Raw genomic sequence first — 19,485 nt, 5'->3', positions numbered from 1 at the left:
AAGAAAAAGAATGTGGTAATTCGCCAAGTTCAATTCTTAAATTGCAAAGATAAAAAAGTATTGTTCATTATTCTGTTCGAGAGGTCACCAAATTCATTGTGTTTGGATTATATATGAATAGTTTCTTCATTCATTCATCAGTGATCTTGGATATGTTTTTCACAGCAATTCAGCTTGCTCATTATGGAAGCCCTCACGATCATCTGTTCTCTTTGTAAATTGTATTCTGTTTAAGTGTATATTGCACTCACATTTCACAGACTGATAGCATTGACAATGGCTAAAATATTTTGCAATACTACAGGATCTATTTTCTATACTGTACTTATAGCCATGAGTAATGCTTTATCATATCAACTGCAATAAGACCTACAACAGACCTTTCCCTGTGGATTTCTGTTCTTTTCAACTAATTCCAGCAGTAGATGGAAGAAGTCACTGGAGAAACAATAATAATTGCATAAAATGTTATTTGCACTATTTCTTTCGGAGTTATTTTGTCAGAGTTGTAATAGGAGGGGAAAACCACAAGGAAACTGATTCCTCTTGAGTAACATACGGTATACGGAAGAAGCAACATAAGCTAGCGATGGCAGACAACCGTTTTTCTAAACCCTTGACACTTTGAGATTGGCCAAAATATAGGGAAACCATCATTGTTAAAAAGACAGTCAAATTATATATGAATGTTGAAAGGATTTGTTGGTACACTACCTTTTCACCTCTGGCACATAGATTTGAAAATAAGCCAAAATGAATAGAAAGAAATCTCCTCTGACTAAGCTTTCATTTCAGTGTGACAACCCACCCAATTCTGAATAAAGTGGAAATTTGAGGGGGTACCTACTTTGTGTAACTGAAAACTAAACTGCTGCGCCTGTTTTCACTGACTGCATTAATAAAAAGGCATTGTTAACATCAACTTCTCAAACTTCCTGAAATGTCCCACCCTTCACACTATTCCCCATCCCCTTTTCTCTCTCCCACCTTATCTCTTTGCGTGTCCATCACCTCCCTCTGGTGCTCCTCCCCCCTTTTCTTTCTTCCATGTCCTCTGTCTTTTCCTATTAGATTCCTCCTTCCCCGTATCTCTTTCATCAATCAACTCCTCAGCTCTTTATTTCATCCCTCCCCCTCCCGGTTTCATCCATCATCTAGAGTCTCTCTCCACCCTCGCTCCACACCTTTTAAATCTACTCCACATCTTTTTCCTCCAGTCCTGCTGAAGGGTCTCGGCCCGAAACGTCAACTGTTTACTCTTTTTCACAGATGCTGCCTGGCCTGCTGAGTTCCTCCAGCAATTTGTGTGTGTTACTTGGATTTCTGGCATCTGCAGATTCTCTCTTGTTAACAATCATAAAGATGCTGTTTTCATGTATAAGCTATTTTTCACACCATTGGATGCCTGTATTATGGCAGGGCAAAGACTGGCATCCCTAACCCAATGTGAAATAATGTAATCACTTTTAACTCAAGACATCTTTTATATATATATATATATATATATATATATATATATATATATATATATATATGCTCAAAGTACAAAACTGATCAAAATTTAGCATCAAATAGATAAATTCACTTGAAATGCCTCATTGATAGGAAGTTATAACATTTATTCTCGTACATTGGTGCTCTTCTATCATTGGTACACAGTTCAGAAAAAAATCATAATACATCCAAATGCAGGAAGACTAAATGAAGGATATTTTAACACAATGCAGAGATGGAGATAATTTCCCTTTATGACAAATATTAATTCAATACATACAACCAGGTTTCCCAACTAATTACTTGCTACCTCAGAGCTACCTGAACTATAACTTTTCCCACCCTGTCCCTTGCAAAAACGCCATCCCCTTCTTTCAGTTCCTCTGTCTCTGCTGCATCACTCTCAAAATGAGGTTTTTCATTCCAGAACTAAAGAATTGAACTCCTTCTTCAAAGGAAGGGGCTTTGTTTCCTCTACCATCAACACTGCCCTCACCCGCACCTCTTCCATTTTGCACATGTCTCCCTCAGTTCATCCTCCTGCCACAATACTAGGGATAGGGTTCCTTTTGTCCTCACCCCCATTAGCTTCCGCATCCAGCACATAATTCTCCATAACCTCCGCCATCTCAACCAGATCCCACACCAAGCATATCTTTCCCTCCCCCTCACTTTCCACTTTGCACAAGGATTGGTCCCCTGACCACTGGTCCCTCCCCACTGATCTCCCTCCTGGCACTTTGCCTTGCAAGCGGAACAAGTGCTACACCTGCCCCTACACCTCCTCCCTCACCACCATTCAGTCCTTCCAGGTGAGGTGACACTTCACCTGTGAGTCTGTTGGGGTCATCTACTTGTATCCAATGCTCCTGCTAAGGCCTCCTGTATATCGGTGAGACCCAACGTAGTTTGGGAGACCACTTCGCTGAGCACCTATGCTCCATCCGCTAGAAAAAGTGGGATCTCCTGGTAGCCACCTATTTCAAATCTACTTCCCACTCCCATTACAATATCTCAGTCCATGGCCTCCCCTACTGCCTGAGGCCACACTCAGGTTGGAGGAGCAACATTTTATATTCTGTCTCGGTAGCTCCAACCTGAAGGCATGAATATCAATTTATCAAATTTCCAGTAATTGCCCCATCCCTTCACCATTCACTATTCCCGTTTCCCTCTCTCGCCATATTTCCTTACCTGCCTGTCACCCCTTTATGGTGCTCCTACACCTTCCGCTCCTTCCATGTTGTTTTATCTTCTCCTATCAGATTCACCCTCCTCCAGCCCTTTATCTCTTTCATCAAACAACTTCCCAGCTCTTTACTTAACCCCCCTTTCCCCCTCTCCCAGTTTCACCTAAAACCTACCAGCTTGTATTTCTTCCTCCCCTACCCCCCACCTTCATACTCTGACTTCCCATCATTTTTTTCCAGTCCTCAAGAAGGGCCTCAGCCTGGAATATCGACTGTTTATTCCTTTCCATAGATGTAGCTTGGCCCGCTGAGTTCCACCAGAATTTTGTGTGTGTCGCCTTGGATATCCAGCATCTGTAGATTTTCTCTTGTTTGTAGTTAATTATACAAATTAGCAGCCATCAGTCAAAATCAGAAAATGTTTGTTTTGGCTTTTGTCAATAACTTCAGAAAGAAAATAAAATTAATTTCAAAGTACATTTTGTAATTATTTTCAAAGTATATGATGTGGCTGTCAGAGCTTACAACTTTCTGAGGCATTTTTGGATCCTGCACGGTGGCCCTTCCATTTCAAATGGTGATGCAACCAGTTAGAATGCTTTCCACAGTGCACCTATCGAAATTTGCAAGCATGTTTGGTGACAAAACAAGTTTTCTCAATGTCCAGATGAAATGTGGCCACTGTCATTCCTTCTTTGTAATTTCATCAATATGTTGAACCCAGGATAAATCTGCAGAGATGGTGACTCCCAGGAGCTTGAAACTGCTCATCCTTTCCACTTCTGATCCTTCATTGAGGACTGCTGTGTGCTCCCTCAACTTCCCCTTCCTGGTCCACAAAATTCCTTGCTCTTACTGACATTGAGTGTAATGCTGCTACTGTGACACCACCCAACCAGCTGATCTATCCACCTTTTGTATGTCTCCTCATCACCATCTGAAATCATGGCAACAATGGTTGGTGACAAGGAGACATACAGGTGTGAAACAGATCAGCTGATTGAGTGGTGTTTCATTGTTCCACACATGCATTTTGAATTATATTTTATTAACTTATTATGTCTTATGTGCTGTGTATGATATATGTATTGTGGGTACATTGGTCTGGAGGATCAGCATATTGTTTGGTTGTACACATGTATAGTCAGATGACAATAAGCTTCAGCTTTGGTCTTGAACTTGAAATTTTTACAGTAATTATTCTTCACTGCAAGACTATCTTGAACAGTACTTATTAGATTAAAGATTATAATGGATACTCTTCAACTGCTGTGTTTTGTGGATACAGAGTTGACTTTCTTACTTTTTCCTGACTTTGAATGAGCACAATTATAGTGCTGATTTTCTGATCTAATATGCTTCTTGCAGTAATGAATCCTCCCCTTCACAAGTCATCTGCAAGAGTCACTCTTACTAACATAACTGTGCACATATGTCAAGTACATTCCTCCCTTAGGTAATATCTTGCTTCCTGTAGATGCAAAGTGATCATTACACACAGACAGAAAGAATCATCATAAAAATAAATAAATTGGTGGTTAATCATCATAGAATCTAGTTTTGTATGAGTCTTCGGCATGTATTCTATTGAGTATTTTTAATGGAAAATACTTATTTAGTGTTAGTGAGTTCTGGTTGCATAGTGGAAAATTATAGAACAACAAACTGTTGCAGTAATTTGGCAAATAAATTAACTTTCTATTAAATTTGATATGCAAAAATCGTGAAGTTGATCTGAAAAATGTATAGCAATATCGAGACCCCGTAAACATTGTGTCAATGACATCTCCTAATCCAGTTTAAAAAAAAACAATAAAGGACAAGAGTAAAAAAAAAGTTAATTAGGGCCAAATAAAATAGAGGGCAAAAGGAGATAAAAAGAAAACAGGAAATTTAAGGAAAAGATAACAGAACAAAGCGGGGGAAAAAAGAGACTATTTTGATCCAACTGTATTTGGGAATTGTAAACTATTTTTTAGAAAGCTAGTGCATGAATTTCTGGGTAATTGTAAGAAATGGATACATTTTCTTAACCTATCAAATATGGACCCCATTCATTATGAACAAGAACCATGGGGTATCGTCTGAGTGCGTTATTTCACTGCTTTTCTCAAGGTATGAGGAACGCAAGATGAAAATAAAATCAAGATGCATTTAATTCACTTTTTGCCATTTGGATACTTGCATAATACAACAGTAAAGGAGTTCTTAACTAATCATCGTAATCAATCTCTATCAATTTGTCTACAGCAACCCAGAAATGACATACAAAACCCCCCAGTGGTGGAGTGCTTTGGGTACCATATGCCCAAAATCACCTTTGCCCTCCCACGCATACTGTGCTCACCACCTCATGTTTCATTTACTACTTACCAAAATACTACTTTCAGAAATGAATCTACATAACATGTATTTGATTGAGTGACCTCTTTTGAGTTTTGAAATTTGCATCCTGAAAATTAATCCCTTCTGACACTGATGAGAGGTTTGGTACAAAATGACTGCCAAGACAGATAAAGGAGTGTTAAAAGAAAACTCTAAATTTGCAACCTGCTGCAGTGTGACTCTTCAACTTCAGTCATCTTTCTATGAGCCTCCAAGGTTGAGTGTCAGGTCAGGACCATAAATCACGTCATTGCTAGCCCTGTATAACACAAATTAACAACCCTAAAAGGATGGAATGAGAATATTTCACAATAATGTCTTAAATCCAATAATTTTACTGTTAGCTTTAAGTCTAATTGGAAGCCTTGCAGTGAGAAGTAACCTTTATGGCTTTTGGTAAATCATTGAACAGTGCAAATCATCAGGCAATTTGCAAATAATCCAAATTAATAGTGTATCCCTTTTCACTCAACAAATTGCTGGCCATTGCTGGAGAGTGGAATGAAACATTGAGAACCAGATTTGCCAGGCCTTACAGCACAAGCCTACTCCAGCTGACACCCCTAACAATGGCAAGTTCATGCCAGTGGCCATGGATAATGAGGCACTCCAGTGGGCCTACTCCTCACCCCTCTCTGGCCATCCAGGCGCACGTTGGATCTGGATTTTCAGCAACACTGATTCTGGTGGCTCACCATGATCACCGATCTCTGTCAGTTTGTCGCTGCCTGCCCTCAACGTGGCCAGTCCAGTTCCTCCAACCAGTGACCCTCTGGGCTCCTGCAGTCCATGACCCTCATGGTCCCACATCACCATGGATTTTATCCTATTGAAGGGTCTTGGCCTGAAATGTTCACTGTTACTTCATTCCCACAGATGCTGCCTGACCTGCTGAGTTCCTCCAACAGTAAATATTAATGCATTTGTCTAAGCATAAAAGTTTTGTTAAATCAGAACTTTGAAATAAAGTTTTTTAGAATTATGAATGGATTTGATAAATGTGGAAGGGATATTTCATTTAGTTAGGGAACTACTAAAGGAGACATCAGTTTAAAGCAATTATCATCAAAACGAAATGAGAACTATAGGAAGATGAACAACTTTGCAATGGGGATGGCTGTAACAGATGAACAACTTTTAAAGGGAAATTGAATGCACGTGATGCACATTATTTAGTGGGAAGAAACAGATGCAGAAAGATTAGGTTCAGAATACACTAAAAAGTATCAGCAGAAATATCATGAGGCAAATACTAACCTAAGCTATAAATTTCACCAGTTATATCCTCTTCAAAATTATTCTCAAACAATTTGAGAATCTGAACTTTAGTTCTGCAAGATATATTCTAAGAAACTGCTGTGAATGAGAAATTAATGCTACATTCCAGTGGCCCTCATTGAATTTGACATGGATATTAATAACATACAGTACTGTGCAAAAGTCTTAGGCACATATAAAGATCTAGGGTGCCAAAGACTCTTTTATATCATTTCCTGCATGTGTTAATTTTGATTTGATTTAAAGCACATGGTGGAAAGTCTTAGGCACATTTATATAGCTAGGGTGTGTGAGACCTTTGCACAGTACTGTGGATACTTCCCTTTATTACAAAAATTATGAAATTATTACCAGTATGATTCAATTGTAAGATAGTCCTTTTTTGTTTTTTTCCCCTCCCAATAGGAAATCACATTCTAGCTTCATTCTACACACAGACCCTTTCTGCTTTCAATGAACAACTGCAAGTGCACAGGATCAAGTAAGAATGTGAACATCCTGCCGATTTTGAATAAGAGGTTTGTACCAGTAGATGGCGCAATGTGTCTGACATTGGTAGACAACAGCCAGGACTATTTATTTTATTAACTTAGTGAAAGTGGGCAGAGTAGGCCCTTCGAGTCACGCCACTCCAACAATTCCACAACCCCGATTAGCCCCAACCCAATCACAAGACAATTAACAATGACCGATTAACCTACCCTCTACGTGTTTGGACTGTGGGAGGAAAACGAAGCACCCGGGAAAACCCGTGCTTTCCATGGCAGGGCACACAAACTCCTTACAGAATGGCACCAGAATTGAACTCCCGAAACAGCCCAGGCTGTAATGGCGTCACGCCAGCGCTACTAAGGAGGTCCACATTTTTCTGTAGGCAGGCATATCAGAGTGTCTGCCACTTGTTGGACTAAATCTCACACATCTGGGCTTTGAAATATTTCTTGTGATGTGTGTTGAAAGTACAAGTTTATATGTTCAAAACAAAGTACACTGGGCATCTGAGGACTCAGCGAATAGCAGAAATATGTACAGTATCTGACTCCTTAAACAATCTGATTGATGATTATGGAATTAACCGTAGCCTGAAAAGGATGCGTAAATTAGCAGGGAGAGTTCATTGTCAACTCATTAAAGAAAGAAAAATAGAGAAAAGGAAAGAGAATAAAAACAAAGAAAATGATTTAAATTAAAATATTTCTATTTAAAATAAATTTATCAGTCTCAAGGAGTATTTGGGCAGTAATTAAATGACTAAAATCCCTAAAAGAAAGTAATTTTATCACCTTTTTCCAGGAAGTAAAAACATGCCAAAATGATACAATACAGAAAGAGGCTATTTAACCGATCCATTACATTGCTCTTTTCACATAGCCTTAAGTTTCTCCACTTGAGAGATTTATCTAATCTTCTAAACATTATTAGTACTGCAGATCAGTGAAAAGTTGCTTTGTGTTGCCTTTTTCTCCTTTTCTAATCATGTCTTAACTGTTTGCTGATCTTTCTGATATGTTTTCTCCTCCAAATTGCCCTCATGGTCTTGAATATACCTAATAAAATCTCCTCTTACTTTTCTCTGAAGGGTGGCATTTTTTCCATTCATTCCATGTAACTAAATTCTCTCACCTCTGGCACCATTTTTGCTAATTATGCTCACTCCAAAGTACTTTGAACTTTCCAATGTCCCAACATTCTTTCCAAAGTGAGGTAAACAGAACTGAAAATAATACTCCAAATTAGTGCATGACCAAGGTTTTTCTATGATTTAACACATCTTCCTTTGTCTTGTTTCCTTCTTCTCTGTTAATAAAGCCTAATAACTAAAATGCTTTTTAACAGCTTTCTCAACTTGTGGTGCTATCCTCAAGACCTCCGCACATACAAATCCAGGTGCCTGCTCTTGGTATCTCCTTGTGCTTGTATGACTAAATTTATATTGCCTACCTTCATTCTTCTTATCAAAACAATCATTTTATCTATTTCTCATCAGGCTCCACAGGTGCTACTTTATCCCGAGTTCCTCCAGCAGCTTGCATTTTGATCCAGATTTCTGTAGCCTGGGTTCTACATTGTATCAGGTTCAAGTCACCCACTATTCCTGTTCTCATCGACACGTATCATTTGATGCAAGATCAGAGGCACTCCTCTTTCAAGGTAACCATTTCTGTTTTTAATGCCCTCATACCCTCAGTTTTCTCTGGCTCTTCAAAGTAAGTCCCTCCAAGTCTAGCCAGTTCTGCCTCCCCGATTTTAATTGTTCAACATAAGAGATTGTGCAGATACAGGAAATCCAAACTAACACACACAAAATTCTGGAGGAATTCAACAGGTCAGGAAAGGGAAAAAGAACAGTTGATGTTTGGGGCTGAGACTCTTCATCGGGATTGAGAAGGAAAGGGGAAGGAAACCAGAATAGGAAGGTGGGTGATGGGAAGATATACAAGCTCGAAGGTGATGCGTGAAGCCAGGTGGGGGTGTGGAGAGGGGATAAAAGCATAGGAACATAGAAAATCTACAGCACAAAACAAGCCTTTCGGCCCACAATGCTGTGCTGAACATATACTTACTTTAGAAATTACCTAGGGTTACCTATAGCCCTCTATTTTTCTAAGCTCCATGTACCTATCCAGGAGTCTCTTAAAAGACCCTATTGTATCAGCCTCCACTGCAGTCACCGGCAACCCATTCCACACTCTCACCACTCTCTGCATAAAAAACTTGCCCCTGATATTTCCTCTGTACCTACTTCCCAGTACCTTAAACCTGTGTCTCTTGTGGCAGCCATTTTAGCCCTGGGAAAAAGCCTCTGACTATCCACACGATCAATGCCTCCCATCATCTTATACACCTCTATCAGGTCACCTCTCATCTTCCGTTGCTCCAGGGAGAAAAGGCCAAGTTCGCTCTGAAGTAGAAGCTGGGAAGTGAAAGGTGGAAAACGTAAAGAGCTGAAGAGCAAGGAATCTGATAGGAGAAGAGAGATTGGCCCATGGGAGAGAGGGAAGGAGGAGGTCAGCAGAGGGAGGTGATAGGCAGTTGAGGAGAACAGTAAGGGTAAGAGGGGAGCCAGAATTGGGAATGGAAAAAGAGAGAAGGGGAAGGGAGAGGAAATTGCTGGAAGTTAGAGTAATCAATGTTCATACCATCACATTGGAGGATACCCAGATGGAAAATGTGATGTTTCTCCTTCAACCTGAGCGTGGCCTCATCACGGCAGTAGAGGAGGCCATTGTCTGACATGTTGGGGCAGGAATAGGTAGTGGAATTAAAATTGTTGTCACCTAGAAATTTTGCTTGTTGCAGATGTAGCAAAGGTGTTCAACATTATTCTTCTTCACTGAGTTGTAGCTAAAGTTTAAATATTGCTTGATACTGCTCCTGTGAAGCACCTTGGAGTATTTGACTACTTTAACAATGACACAGAAATGAAATAGAGTCTACCGCACAGACTGAAGAGGAATCCAGAAGTCCAAACTAATAATCTGCATAACACACACACACTGCTGGAGGAACTCAGCAGGTGAGCCAACATCTATTGAAATGAATAAATGTTTCAGGCCAAAACCCTTCATCAGGACTGGAAAGGAAGGGAGAAGATGCCAGAATATGAAGGTGCGGGGAGGGGAAGGAGGACAAACTAGAAGGTGATAGGTGAAGCCAGGTGGGTGTGGGAGTGGGGATGAAGTGAAAAGCTGAGAGGTGATGTGGAAAAGTCAAAGGAAGAAGAAGAAATCTGATTGGAGAGGAGAGGTGATCATGGGAGAAAGGGAAGGAGGAGGAACACCAGGGGGAGGTAATAGGTAGCTGAGGAGAAGAGGTAAGAGGCCAGATTGGAAAAATGAAGAAGAGGGAAGGGGGAGGGGGAAAATTACAGAGATGGTGGAGAAATCGATGTTCAGGCCATCAGATTGGAGGCTACCTAGACAGAAATATGAGGTGTTGCTCCTCCAAACTGAGAGTGCATTAGGGCAAAAGAGGAGCCCATTGACCAAAATGTTGGAACAGGAATGGGAACAGGAATAGAAATGGTTTGCCACTGGAATTATTTGAAAAATATTTCTGGCTCACTAATGATCCTCAATGAAGGAAATCTGTGAGCCTTAACTGTTGTGGCCTGTTTTTGACTCCAGATCTAGAGTCTGACTCAAATTATGAGTGGTGAAGGATGGCCTCTATCCAGATGCCTTCCATGAAATTAAGCTGTTGTTCCTGAGAAAACATTTCTGCAGGATTTATGAGCAGGCATTTGAGAAGGCAGCAGCAAGTCTACACATGTATTGCTTTACCTATAGAGTTGTGTCCTTGGTTCAACTCCCATTGATCAGCAGTTCAGCAAACCTGATGGTATCAGTGAGGTCCATCTGAACCCCTATAATCCTGTTGCATTTTTATTCCTGACTTTCCCAAACTTCTTGTTTTCAAATGGTCCCTTAGTGATCACGTTGCCACAAGGGAGCATTCAACTGGGGTGTCATTTAGTCTGGACTGAAATCGGAAGTGGAATTCAAATTGGCTTATTATTGTCACATGTACTGAGATACAGTGAAAAGGTAGTCTTACACACAGTTCATAGACATCATATCATTACACAGAGTATTGAGATAGAACATTGTAAAGTCCCATTTGAAGAAATAGTTAATGAAGTCTCAGAAGTTTTCATAATAGTCACATTAATACTTTCCTTCAGATTGGGGTTAGTGGCGTAGCTTCCACACGTACATCATTGCAGCTCTGCCCACTGGGTCACACTGACAACCTTTGACACAAGCCATAACTAGAGACAAAGAATGAGACGTGCAACCATCTTTAGAAAAAAGTATTACAACTGCTAAATTTAACAGTCTTCAACAAGTATATAAATAGAATTGTTTAAAACATGAGTAAACCACTAATGCCTAACGTAGAAGATTAAAAATACAAAGGACATAAAGCTCAAATAAACTTTTCTTTCCTTCCAAGTTTGAGCAGCTCATAAGGGTGAATAGGGGCACGGGGAAGTAGAGACAGATTCCCCATGCTGATGCTGGGAATACCAGCTCATCCAGCCCCCACCGCTGGACTTCACATGAAGACCACCAGTGGAACAGAGTTTGATATGGATTATTGTGCATACCGTATTTACCTGCAAATTAATACCAGCAATCGTAAAGGGAACAACCATCCACAGTCAGTCCAATGAGTCAAATTTCAAGTGCTTCACCATTGTAATGATGGAAATGTGGTGCCCAATTTGTAAGCACAATGACCAAAGTTATAATGATGAGAAGTTCTGCCTTCCACTTGGCCAGCTGATGGATATGTTTCAGCTGGCACTCTGCGAATGACTCCCCTCCCAACTTGTGAAACAGCCTTGTGGGATACTTCATATCCACCTGTCAAAGCAGACATCATCAATTGCTTGCTCATTGGATATGCCCTGCCTGTTAACACTGAAGTGCAAAGTCCTGTAAAAAGGCTGATGTTTCATTACACCGTTGCCATTATGAACCAAGAACAATGTCTGACTTCAAAGTGTCTCCCCTCAAGAAAGCCCAAGGAATAAATCCAGTTTCACAAATATATATTGTTACCAAATATACGTATAATAACCTTGCACAGCTTTTGTGAAATTTTAATCACTTTTCCGAATACAAAAATATACAGTATACAGTAATTGATATAATTAAAATATCTAGGTAATACTGGATTCAATGAATGCCTCAACAACCCCAAAAAATGTGAAATAACATTTAATTTGGCTCTCCACTCCCCCCTCCCCTTCAATGCAATACTGTACTTGTTGGCATGGACACACTTCTACCTTCTCTATCAACCTACAGACTCTTGAATATTATGTTTTCAGCTTACAAATGACAATAAATTTCCCAACCAGTATAGATTCATAAGATACATGTATAATTCTTAATATGTATCTGATTGACTCTGTTTTCAGGTTACAGCAGATAACAATTCACTTCATGGTAGTCAGCATGTTCTGCCGTTATATCTCATTCACTACTATTGCCACCATTTGTCATTGTTTCCATTATAATCCCAGGTGCTGTGATGGTGCCAGATGGAATCAATATTACAACTGTGCAGAATCAATATGGGCTGTAACAAGTGAAATCACAATGTGGGTGTAGGGAACTGGTTAATAAAATGTGTTAAAACAATCTTTCAAGGCATGTCTGCTTGCTTTTTTTTAATTGAAAATACTTTCCATGAGCCAGCTTAATTCCTATCACTAAATTTGCTTTTAATTTTCAGTGAATATGCCAATCAAAAAAAAAGTTTGTTAAAAGATCAGATTGGTGATTCCTTAAATCAGCTCTGATGTAAAATTATGGAATCTGTTAGTTTCTTTATTGAAGTTAATCAAAGCCAATTTGGCTAAATATTGAACTTGCAGCTTTTCCTTGTAGTTGTCAATATGGCTATTCACCTTACATCAAATTCATTTACCCTCTGGTGCAGATGAAATTATTGACTATAAGCCAATTATGTAACTGGATCTTATTTCCAGACCTCAGAATCTAAATAAGACATGTAATGCAAATTAGCTAAGAATTTCATGCACATCCTCCTTTACTTCTGTCATGACTAGAAGACATCTAAATTGCCATACATTCTCCTACATATAGGAGATTATTCTTCTATCTGGCTCTCACTCACAAGTTCAAATTTAATGCTTGTGACTATTTGCCAAAGGAGGGAAGCATCAAAGATGAGCATAGTCCTAAATTCTACTCTCTTTTCAGCTAAGATCAATGAGTAGTGATCGTGAACTTTATGCTCTTAAATATACACAGAAGTGTGATGTCCTGAAAACCAAGATATTCCAAACTGCAAGACAGGTGCATGTAAAAATTGTGCATTATGTAATATCTAATACATATGTTGGATAGATAACCAATACTACCATAATGTTACCACTCACTACATCAGGACATCAGCCACTAGAGATTCTTTCTTTTCCCGTCTTCCATCGGGCAGAAGGCATGAAAGCCTGAAAGCACATAACACCAGGCTTAAAGACAGCTTTTACCCCATCATTACAAGACTTTTAAATAGTTTGACTCTTGACTCACAGCCAACTTTGTAATGACCTTGCACTTTAATGTTTACTGATGCACCATCAATAACTCACTCTGAGACGTAAAAGCGAGGTATCGGCTTTTATTGACTGGAAGAAGGAACGAGCAGTGAGTGACCACCATACTACATCCTGGAGACTGAGAGGCCGGGCTCAGACCTCCATCACCTTTATACAGGGGTCTGTGGGAGGAGCCACAGGAGCAGTCATCAGGGGGCGTGTCCAGACAGGTATATGTAGTTCACCACATTTACCCACACTGCACTTTCTCTGTAACTGTTCCACTTCATTCAACGTTGTTATTGTCTTTCCTTGTTCTTCCTCAATGCATTGTGTAATCATCTGATCTGTATTAATAGTATGCAAGACAAGCTTTTCACTGTAGTTCAATACACATGACAAAAATAAACTGATTCCAGTTCCAAACCTTAACCAAAATAGTGGATTCTAAAGGAACCCTAGAGAAGACGAGAGGGATGGGAAAGTAAAGAGGCTTGGGAGCAAACTTCCAGAGCATGTGGTCCCAGAAGATGAAGGCAATATTATTAATGGAGGAATTATTAAGAAGGCCAACTCTGAAAGTGCATAGAGACCTCACAGACATAAAGGGCTGGCGATTGTAGCCAAAACAGTGAGCAGCAACAGCAAACAGGGATTTAAAAACAAGAGTCAAAGTGTCGATAGCTGGCTTATTGAAGACATCAATGTCTTCCAATGACCAGCGTGGCTACAATCAGCTAATTCAGCCTATAGTTAGACTTTGATCCGGCCTGCTGAGGACTGTGCTGACATCTGCCTGCTGAGTTGCTAGGCATGGTGTATGACGTGTTTCTTTACACTTGCAACTAATCTACTTTCATCCAAATGACTATCTTTTTATAAGAATTGAATACACTCACAGGTATTAAATAGGAATTGCACAGCAAGTTATTATTATTCAACATCTATCCTCAGGATGTAGGCAGTGCAGAGGATATTGGTTTTTTTTAAGAAGGGCACCTTTCTTAATTTTATTACGTTCATTGATTTCATTATCCTCACTGTCTTCATTTATGCTGTCCACTCAATCAATTATATTCAAAAGGTATTTGGAGGTGGTTTGCTGACGGCTCCACTTCCAATTTTCCTTTTCTCCTAACATGAGTCAGCGGGCTTTGGTTCAGTATCACATTCCAACTGTTTGAATGAAATAACTGTGGGAGGATGGAAAAATTAAATCATCATTTAATTTGATCCAGAGTACAATGTCTTCATACAACTATTTTTTTCCTGTTGAACTTTTAAATTATTAGTCAGTAAATTACTTTTAATATTAAAATTAACATTAATTTTTTTAACCTACACAATCCAATTAAGTTTATTTTCAGTTTTCGCTACAAAAGACTTTATCTGGATGAATAATTCTGATTTCAACATAAAAAATGCATCATGAGATGAAATAACTGTGGTGGGCAACCACTGAAGTGGCAGAATGACTTTAAAATTAGTTATTTTCAGACAACTTACTAATATAAAATATGAGAGTCAAAAGTTACAGTAGTTGGTGAATGAATATAGTCTGTCCATTATTGCCCTTGCCCATTTCATCCCTGCTACATTTTGTGCATTGTGTTATGTTAGTCATTGGTTCAGATGACACAACCCCTCTGGAGCACAGAAACACAAAAGGTAAGTTGTGTCGCCTTCAATTCAGTCACACTGAAATATCAGCAAGGAGTGGGAAACCATCAATGCAGATGTAAACCTGATCTTAAGTGGCATCAAGGGATCAGCAGAAAAGAAGTTGGAGAAGATGGGCGACCTGATCTACAGTTACGGAAAGGAGAAATTTGGAGTGGCGGAACAATTCAGCAGGAAAGATATGCCTCCTCCCCCCAAATCCCATCGCCTCCAGGAAATCCAACGACTTGTTAAAGAAAGAAGAGGCCTGAGGAAGTTGTGGAGAAAAGCAACAGCAGAAGAAAGGGAGGGCATCAACCTGCGGCTGCAGGACATTCTGGAATGGGAGGGTGAACAGCCAGTGGTCGTGGTGCTCATAGGTACCAACGATATAGGTAAAAAACGGGATGAGGTCCTACAAGGTGAATTTAGGGAGTTAGGAGATAAACTAAAAAGTAGGACCACAGAGGTAATAACCTCTGGATTACTACCAGTGCCACGTGCTAGTCAGAGTAGAAATAGGAGGATATTTCAGATGAATACGTGGCTTGAAAAATGGTGCAAGGGGGAGGGATTAAAATTTCTGGGGCATTGGAACCAGTTCTGGGGAAGGTGGGACTGGTATAAATGGGACGGTCTGCACCTGGGCTGGACAGGAACCAATGTCCTAAGGGGAGCGTTTGCTACTGCTGTTCAGGAGGCTTTAAACTAATGTGTCAGGGGGATGGGAACAAGTGCAGAGAGACAGAGGGGTGTAAAATGAGGGTAGAAGCAAAAAGTAGTAAGGTGAAAAGTAAAAGTGGCAGGCAGGCAAATCCAGGGCAAAAACCAAAAAGAGCCACTTTTCAACATAATTGTATAAGGGCTAAGAGTGTTGTAAAAACAAGCCTGAAGGCTTTGTGTGTCAATGCGAGGAGCATTCGTAACAAGGTGGATGAATTGAATGTGCAGATAGTTATTAATGAATATGATATAGTTGGGATCACAGAGACATGGCTCCAGGGTGACCAAGGATGGGAGCTCAACATCCAGGGATATTCAATATTCAGGAGGGATAGACAGGAAAGAAGAGGAGGTGGGGTAGCATTGCTGGTTAGAGAGGAGATTAACGCAATAGAAAGGAAGGACATTAGCCTGGAGGATGTGGAATCAATATGGGTAGAGCTGCATAACACTAAGGGGCAGAAAACACTGGTGGGAGTTGTGTACAGGCCACCTAGCAGTAGTAGTGAGGTTGGGGATGGCATTAAACAGGAAATTAGAAATGCGTGCAATAAAGGAACAGTAGTTATAATGGGTGACTTCAATCTACATATAGATTGGGTGAACCAAACTGGTAAGGGTGCTGAGGAAGAGGATTTCTTGGAATGTATGCGGAATGGTTTTCTGAACCAACATGTCGAGGAACCAACTAGAGAGCAGGCCATTCTAGATTGGGTATTGAGGAATGAAGAAGGGTTAGTTAGCAATCTTGTCATGCGAGGCCCCTTGGGTAAGAGTGACAATAACATGGTGGAATTCTTCATTAAGATGGAGAGTGACATAGTTAAATCAGAAACAAAGGTTCTGAACTTAAAGAAGGGTAACTTTGAAGGTATGGGACGTGAATTAGCTAAGATAGACTGGCAAATGATACATAAAGGGTTGACAATGGATATGCAATGGCAAGCATTTAATGAACTACAACAATTGTTCATCCCAGTTTGGCAAAAGAATAAACCAGGGAAGGTAGTGCACCCATGGCAGACAAGGGAAATTAGGGATAGTATCAAGTCCAAAGAAGAAACATAAATTAGCAAAAAAAAGCGGCACACCTGAGGACTGGGAGAAACTCAGAGACTAGCAGAGGAAGACAAAAGGCTTAATTAGGAAAGGGGAAAAAAGATTATGAGAGAAAGCTGGCAGGGAACATAAAAACTGACTGTAAAAGCTTTTATAGATACGTGAAAAGAAAAAGATTGGTCAAGACAAATATAGGTCCTTTACAGTCAGAAACAGGTGAATTGATCGTAGGGAATGTTCTGTCTTCACTAAGGAGGACATAAATAATCTTCCGGAAATAGTAAGGGACCGAGAGTCTAGTGAGATGGAGGAACTGAGGGAAACACATGTTAGTAGGGAAGTGGTGTTAGGTAAATTGAAGGGATTAAAGGCAGATAAATCCCCAGGGCCAGATGGTCTGCATCCCAGAGTGCTTAAGGAAGTAGCCCAAGAAATAGTGGATGCATTAGTGATAATTTTTCAAAACTCCTTAGATCCTGGATTAGTTCCTGAGGATTGGAGGGTGGCTAATGTAACCCCACTTTTTAAAAAAGAGAGAGAAAAACCGGGGAATTATAGACTGGTGAGTCTGACATCAGTAGTGAGGAAAATGCTAGAGTCGGTTATCAAAGGTGTGATAACAGCACATTTGGAAAGAGGTGAAATCATCGGACAAAGTCAGCATGGATTTGTGAAAGGAAAATCATGTCTGATGAATCTTATAGAATTTTTTGAAGATGTAACTAGTAAAGTGGATAGGGGAGAGCCAGTGGATGTGGTATATTTAGATTTTCAAAAGGCTTTTGACAAGATTTCACACAGGAGATTAGTGTGCAAACTTAAAGCACATGGTATTGGGGGGATGGTATTGATGTGGATAGAGAATTGGTTGGCAGACAGGAAGCAAAGAGTGGGAGTAAACGGGACCTTTTCAGAATGGCAAGCAGTGACTAGTGGGGTACTGCAAGGCTCAGTGCTGGGACCCCAGTTGTTTACAATATATATGAATGATTTAGACGAGAGAATTAAATGCACCATCTCCAAGTTTGCGGATGACACGAAGCTGGGCGGCGGTGTTAGCTGTGAGGAGGATGCTAAGAGGATGCAGGGTGACTTGGATAGGTTAGGTGAGTGGGCAAATTCATGGCAGATGCAATTTAATGGGGATAAATGAGAGGTTTTCCACTTTGGTTGCAAGAACAGGAAAACAGATTATTATCTGAATGGTGGCCGATTAGGAAAAGGGGAGGTGCAACGAGACCTGGGTGTCATTGTACACCAGTCATTGAAAGTGGGCATGCAGGTACAGCAGGCGGTGAAAAAGGCAAATGGTATGTTGGCATTCATAACAAAAGGATTTGAGTACAGGAGCAGGGAGGTTCTACTGCAGTTGTACAAGGCCTTGGTGAGACCACACCTAGAGTATTGTGTGCAGTTTTGGTCCCCTAATCTGAGGAAAGACATTCTTGCCATAGAGGGAGTACAAAGAAGGTTCACCAGATTGATTCCTGGGTGGATCGACTAGGCTTATACTCACTAGAATTTAGAAGATTGAGGGGGGATCTTATTGAAACATATAAAATTATAAAGGGATTAGACAGGCTAGATGCAGGAAGATTGTTTCCGATGTTGGGGAAGTCCAGAACAAGGGCTCACAGTTTAAGGATAAAGGGGAAGCCTTTTAGGACTGAGATGAGGAGAAACTTCTTCACACAGAGAGTGGTGAATCTGTGGAATTCTCTGCCACAGGAAACAGTTGAGGCCGGTTCATTGGCTATATTTAAGAGAAAGTTAGATATGGCCCTTGTGGCTAAAGGGATCAGGGGGTATGGAGAGAAAGCAGGTACAGGGTTCTGAGTTGGATGATCAGCCATGATCATACTGAATGGCGGTGCAGGCTCAAAGGGCCGAATGGCCTACTCCTGCACCTATTTTCTATGTTTCTATGTTTCCTGCATGAGGACCTTAAACAGAGGCTCTCGAAGTTGCGCAGAGCAGAGAATTTAAGGAAACGACGCAAAAAGAAGGAAAAAGCTAGAACAGACTTCTACAAAGACCCTTTAAATATGTGAAAGGCATTTTCACAAAAGAGAAAAGCGGATCCCTGAAAGCATCAACAGAGGAGGTTGAAAGATATCTCAGAACCACCCACACTGCTGAGCTAAAAGATGATCCGATACTCGTCCCAGCTGACATCCCACCAATCTCACCCCCACAACATCTATTTAACATCAGCCCTCCCAAGCTGAGTGAGGTGAAAAAGGTAGTGAAGAAGGCAACATCAGCGCCAGGCCCTAACGGTGTTCCGTATTGTGTTTACAAGAACACCCCGGATGCTCTGAGATTCCTCTGGGGAAACGTGAGGGTTGCGTGGGAAAAGCAAGTTATCCCCAGAGCCTGGAGAAGAGCGGGGGGAGTTCTGATCCCAAAAGAAAAGAATTCGTTCACCATTGAACAGTTTCGCCAAATAAACCTTCTGAACATAGAAGGCAAGATCTTTTTCAGCGTGTTGGCACAAAGACTTACAAAATATCTGAAACAAAACCATTTCATTGACACGTCAATCCAAAAGGCTGGCATAGCAGGCTTCTCGGGATGCCTTGAACATACCAGCGTCATATGGCATCAAATGTAGACAGCTAAGAA

At 40.4% G+C, this 19,485-nt stretch overlaps 1 protein-coding gene across 1 annotated transcript in view; it reads right to left on the bottom strand.

Annotated features, from left to right (window-relative positions):
- Positions 1–5,248: 5,248 nt before the first annotated feature.
- The window catches only part of LOC140725708 (cytochrome P450 7B1-like), a 251,498-nt gene continuing 237,261 nt past the window's right edge, over positions 5,249–19,485 (bottom strand). Inside the window, exon 8 of the mRNA XM_073041568.1 lies at positions 5,249–5,351. Coding sequence (XP_072897669.1) covers positions 5,323–5,351 — 29 coding nt within the window. The 3' untranslated portion in view covers positions 5,249–5,322. The remainder of the gene's footprint in view (positions 5,352–19,485) is intronic.

Source organism: Hemitrygon akajei, chromosome 1, assembly GCF_048418815.1.
Source record: "Hemitrygon akajei chromosome 1, sHemAka1.3, whole genome shotgun sequence".
Lineage (NCBI taxonomy): Eukaryota > Metazoa > Chordata > Chondrichthyes > Myliobatiformes > Dasyatidae > Hemitrygon > Hemitrygon akajei.
This window is presented reverse-complemented; position numbering and strand designations above follow the sequence as displayed.